The sequence below is a fragment of the Rosa chinensis genome, chromosome 5, assembly GCF_002994745.2.
Source record: "Rosa chinensis cultivar Old Blush chromosome 5, RchiOBHm-V2, whole genome shotgun sequence".
In the NCBI taxonomy this organism is placed as follows: domain Eukaryota; kingdom Viridiplantae; phylum Streptophyta; class Magnoliopsida; order Rosales; family Rosaceae; genus Rosa; species Rosa chinensis.
This window is the reverse complement of record NC_037092.1, coordinates 31,358,705-31,364,568: the sequence shown is the minus strand read 5'-3', so window position 1 is coordinate 31,364,568 and position 5,864 is coordinate 31,358,705. Positions and strand designations below refer to the sequence as shown.

Below are 5,864 nucleotides of genomic sequence, written 5' to 3'. Positions count from 1 at the left end.
CGAAGTTAAATTATCACAATAAGAACTAATGTATTAAGGAGAGGATTACATTACCATCCCTATATCTATATATGTTTTGAAATAACAAGAACAGAAATTTCAGACTTTTTAACAAATGCTTCTCTAAGTCAAACTCAAGTCAACTTATGCAACCTCATCAAACAAACCATAATCTTAATATAATCGGACATGATTATCTCTAATTATATATTCAAAATACCCTCAATGATTTCCTCAGCACTGGTCAGAGACGATGTGACAGAAGTACAATAAAAACCTCACAGAGCGTCAGTTTGTAAATTGTAACCAAGCGCGTCTCGGATTCACACCCCATGACTTTCAAGTTTCAACGAAACCAAAACAAAACCAAGTGGAGCGAGCGAAGGAAAAAAAAGAGAAAAAGCTTGGAATGTTCTCGCACAGAGCCCAAGCGAGAGGTCGGCGCCAAGCTCCTCCCTTTACAAATCACTCGCCTCTCCCCTCACAAACCCAGAATGCAAATCCTATCTTGTTCCACTCTATACGACGTCACCGTTACGTTCCGTACAGACTTGACGTCAAAGTCTCTCTCTCATTCTCTCTCCTATATATACCCTCGAGAGCCTGGCAGCCTTATTCTCTAGAAAGCTCGACGAGTTGAGGAGAGCTTGAAAAACCTGTCTTGGATCAAAGCAGAGGCTACCCAAAACCAAAGATTTCAGCTTTGAGATGAAGACCCAGTACACCCAGATGAAAGAAAGACAGAACCCAGGTATATATGCTTTCCACGACAATTAGCTAGCTGTTCATATTGCTTTGAGGTGAAAGAAAAGTTGAATAGAATCTGAGTGTGTTTTTTTTGATTTGGAGTTCAAGAAATGTTAAAAGCTGGTATTGGGTTTGATTGTGTGGAAGGTCTGGTTTGATCGGTGCGAATTGGGTTTAACTGTTCAGGGTTTAAGGGCTTTTGCAGATTCCTTGTGTTCAAAATGAAAATTACTTCTAATTTGATTCACCTGGATTAATGGTTTTTCCTACTGGCAATTAGTTCAAATATGATATGTCTTATGCACCTTGAGATAGTTTGTTTATGGTGGATCTTTGTTCTCATCTTTAACTGAATAACGTCCTCTGTTTGTTCTCAATATTTCTCTCTTTTGGACTTGGTGTCATATGTTGGTTCGAGTTTGAAGTTGATTAGGTCTTGCCTTATTGGGTTCAATCTTCATTTCTCGGTTCTTATCGTATGTTTATCCTTTCACTTTAGATATGTATTAGTATTGAACCAAACATTAGAATTGGTTAGTAGTGCTTTAGTAAACCAGAGACCTTTGCTTTCTATAAGTTTCAAGAATCATGAAGACCTGGACTTTTTAATTGGGATATGACCTGCAGAATGATTAAAAGAAAAAAATCTATTAAAGGTTCAAAAGTTATTGCTTTGGTGAAAATTTTTTGCTTTGCAAGGTTTGAGTACATGGTATTTTTGCTTCAGGATCTCTGCTTATTGGTCCTTTTTCTGTATCAATTTTGCAGATTGATTTCATCTTGAAAGTTCAGGACTTTTGAGTCCAACTGGAGTATTGCAAAGCTGCTTAGAGCTGTTTCTGGTGAAAGCAACCACACCGAAACTATTTGATTGATATTTATACATTGGAGAGTTTTTGTCACATATAGCTGATGCCAATCTCATAGCATGGACTCACGCCAGCATTTTGGTTTCAGTGAAACTGGTGCAGGCTATTTTGCAGGTTCTCATCCCACTGTTCCTAACAGGTTGCTTGGGTCTTTGAAATTAGATATTGGTAACTCACCAAATTCACACTTTTCAACTCACTTTGATTCTGATACTGTTACTACGCTGAGTGACTACCAGGAGCAACTTAGCTCCACAGAAAATCTCTCAGGAGTCAGCCATTCCTCTAACTCTCCATTTGAAACCAACAGTTATATTTCTCGGTTAAGCTTAAGCCCTTCTGTGGATTGTCGTCGAGACAGTCTGCAGCTCTCTTCTGGTAGGGCATCTTTGTTACAGGATGCAAATTGTAGCCCCAATATAAAATACGCTTTGCAGGAATTGGAGAGTGCTTTAATGGGGCCTGATGAAGAAGAGGTCACCGCAACAAACATTTTTGGGGAAACTAGCAGGCGGAAGGGACAGAGATCTCTGTCATGGAACCAGGAGCGCGCGGGTGCACATGTGATGCAGCACCAGACTTCCTTTGTTTCAGGGCATAGACAGTCAGAGAAACGTCACAAGGTGCTTGATGAAGCATCTCCACAGGGTTTTCCGGCTGATAACCTGCGACAATTGCTGATTGCATGTGCTGAAGCACTTTCTGACAACAATATGGATGGTTTTGAGAAGTTGATTGAAAAGGCTAGAGGTGCTGTGTCTATCAGTGGAGAACCAATTCAGCGTCTTGGAGCTTACATGGTAGAAGGGCTGGTTGCAAGGAAGGAGGCTTCGGGCTCCAATATCTACCGTGCCCTCAGGTGCAGGGAGCCTGAAAGCGATGACTTGCTCTCATACATGCACATTCTGTATGAGATCTGCCCCTATTTAAAGTTCGGTTACATGGCAGCCAATGGGGCCATTGCTGACGCCTGCAGAAATGAGGACCGTATCCACATTATAGACTTCCAGATTGCTCAGGGTACTCAATGGGTGACTCTCCTTCAAGCTCTTGCAGCAAGACCCAGTGGGGCTCCCCATGTACGAATTACAGGTATCGATGACCCTGTTTCTAAATATGCTCGTGGTGATGGCTTGGAGGCAGTAGGAAGACGGTTGAAAGCAATCTCTGAGAAATTTAACATCCCAGTTGAATTTCACGGGGTTCCAGTTTTTGCACCTGATGTCACACCGGACATGCTTGATGTCAGGCCTGGTGAGGCTCTAGCAGTGAACTTTCCCCTGCAGCTTCACCACACACCAGATGAAAGCGTTGATGTGAACAATCCAAGGGATGGGCTTCTGAGGATAGTCAAGTCACTATCTCCAAAGGTGACTACTTTGGTTGAGCAAGAATCAAACACGAATACAACCCCTTTCTTGAATCGGTTTATAGAGACTTTGGACTACTATTTGGCAATGTTTGAGTCTATTGACGTGACTCTGCCGAGGAACAGCAAGGAGAGGATCAACGTGGAGCAGCATTGTCTGGCTCGAGATATTGTAAATGTGATTGCCTGCGAAGGAAAGGAAAGGGTGGAACGCCACGAGCTCTTTGGGAAGTGGAAGTCTAGGTTGACAATGGCAGGATTTCGGCAATACCCATTAAGCTCATATGTCAACTCTGTCATAAGGAGTCTACTGAGGTGTTACTCAGAGCATTATAAGCTGGAGGAGAAGGATGGTGCTATGCTGTTGGGATGGAAGGAGAGGAACTTGGTATCAGCTTCTGCGTGGCACTGATTGTCAGAAAATAAAGATACAGAAGTAGCAGTAGAAACGACCACTTTGTTTTTAATTTTTTAATTTTTATAGATTCATTGTGATAGCATAGCTCTTTGGTTTTGTTAACAATGAGCACCACGGTATCAGCCATTGTATGTTTCAAAGATGCTTATCATTGTTAGAATACATCGGAATATGATAGCCGATTCATGCTGATACAAATGATACCAGAACTGATACCACCAGGTGTATCCTCACTGTTTATACATATTCTGTTTCTCTGTTCTTTTGATTCTTTGTTAAAGAATTGTGTATACTTCTTTGTCTAGATGAGCCGAGATCTAAATCCTCCGTCTATTTTAACCTCGAAACTTAATGATATATTGGTCAGTCGGTTCTTTGTCAAAGCAATTTGTATGATGACTCCATCTATACAAATTAAAGAAGGAAAAGTGAAATAGTTGTGATGTCAAACAAAATGCATTCTGATTTCTGGAAAGAGCTCTGCAGTTGCAAGGTGCTTCTGTCATCTAAGCTTTGTTCAGGGGAACAGACTTTCTCACCATCACGGATTCAACCACTTAAGCGGTAACTTTGCGACTCGATTCATGTTCTGCTTAATTAAATACGAAGCCTATCGGAAACCTGTACCGCCTTACTTCTGATTAAGGAGAACTTATTTCGGCATGAAAGAGCTCTGGTTCAACCAAGGACTCCAGCTGCACCAACAGAATCTACAATCCAGAATTTACTTTTGGAAAAAGAATTTATACTAGGTTTTTCAGATTGATCACCATTCTTTTGGTTGCGGAAACAGCAAACTATCGAAAGAGGTCATTGCCAGAAACCGATTTCTAGCTGCTGCAGATAAGTTTAGTGCTCTTAGCTTTGCTTTCTCCACGACTAGGGGCGGTCTGCCTTGGAATTGTTAGAATGTGATTAGCTAACAAGAGGAGACAATGCGATAGTTTTGATATCAAAAGGGAAAGCTGTTAGGTGTTCCATATTTTTCCACTTTGTAAGGTTTCGTCTGAGTTAGTTCGTAAGGAACAGGATTCAGGTTCCTGGCTTTATTTTTTTTGTGTGTGTCAATGTTTGACTTGTTACTCTTAGATTATTTTTTTAAGAGGAATAACTACTAATCAAATTAGGAAACCCTATAGACTAATGAAAGGAAACCTTATTTGTTCAAAAAAAAAAAAAGAAGAAGAAGAAGAAGGGAAACCTTATTCAAACCGGGAAACCTTATTCAAACCTGAAAACTTGATGGATTGTTCTCTATATAAGCACTCAAATGAGTTTGTTATTTACGTTTCCAATAGTCAACCTTCAAAGCCTTTAGCATTACCTCAAGTGTGTGGGAGGGTGGGAAATAGAAATAGGAGGCTAGGTCAGAGCGAGGATCGATCTTATCGTGAAATTGTACCGCCATTGTCAATACTTTGAGGATACTATGTATGAAGATCAAGATATCGACAATATAGAGCTTGCCATGCAGCTAATTTCCGTTTCAGATCATCAATATGAAAAAGGGCAAAGTGATGCAAATAAGGAAGTTGCTATATCTTCAAGACAACCAATGTTGGTTTGCGATGTTTGTACTAATACAATTATCGAGAGCTTGCATCATCCCACTTATTTCCCAGATGGAGCTCCAGTTTGCTGCGACATAATATGGAAACAAACAATTTGTCCCAAACATCTAGAGGATAGAACTCCAATATGCTGTGGCTGCATGAGGTTAAAGACAAGTGATGTAACATATATAAATCTCGGTGAAGGTCGGGAAATATGCCTAGATTGTTATTCTACCGCAATCGTCGATATCCGACAATGTGAACCTCTCATGATCCATAAATGTCACGAATTTTTCCGTACACTCAACCTGGACCTTCCGGACGACGTTCGTGTCTTCTTGGTCGATAAGAAAGAGATGGATAGACTAAACTGCGAGCAAGAACCCACGCCTTTCGGGTTGCCTTTCAAGGCAGATATGGGCACCATCACCGGCGTTACAAGTTGTTCGCGGAAAGGGGATAGCGTTGTAGTGGAGCGACAGTTTCATGGTGATTATAGAACCGGCATAGCAATTTTGTTCGGTTTGCCCAAGATTATGACGCAGGCAATCTTGGCTCATGAGATGATGCATGTATGGTTTCGATCGAAAGGTATCATATTCGGGGAACTGGAAAAGAAACTGGAAGAAGGAATGTGTCAAGTAATAGGTTGGAAATGGTTGGATTGGCTGGACAGTGAAATTACTTCATCATCATCAGCAACTACTAGTCATGAGCAGGCTCAGTTTCTGAGAAAATTAGTACAAACATACAAGTTTGTAGTGGAAAAGCATGACTCTGATGAATATGGCCAAGGATTTAGAGAGGTCCAACGAGCAGTTGCAAGATTTGGCCTTGAAACTACAATTAATCATATGATTACAACTTACAAGAAAAAAGCTTCCAGAAGAATGCCAGTCACACTCTAG

General features: G+C 40.9%; 2 protein-coding genes across 2 annotated transcripts; both read left to right on the top strand.

Moving 5' to 3' along the window:
• Window positions 1-315: 315 nt before the first annotated feature.
• LOC112203403 (scarecrow-like protein 21) lies at window positions 316-3,664 on the top strand. The gene is made up of 2 exons (XM_024344376.2): window positions 316-751; window positions 1,516-3,664. Exon 2 carries the CDS (start codon window positions 1,676-1,678, stop codon window positions 3,395-3,397), a length of 1,722 nt encoding a protein of 573 aa, XP_024200144.1. The 5' UTR covers window positions 316-751; window positions 1,516-1,675; the 3' UTR covers window positions 3,398-3,664.
• Window positions 3,665-4,832: 1,168 nt separating this feature from the next.
• Window positions 4,833-5,864, top strand: LOC112203630 (protein DA1). The gene has a single exon (XM_024344563.1). It carries the CDS (start codon window positions 4,833-4,835, stop codon window positions 5,862-5,864), a length of 1,032 nt encoding a protein of 343 aa, XP_024200331.1.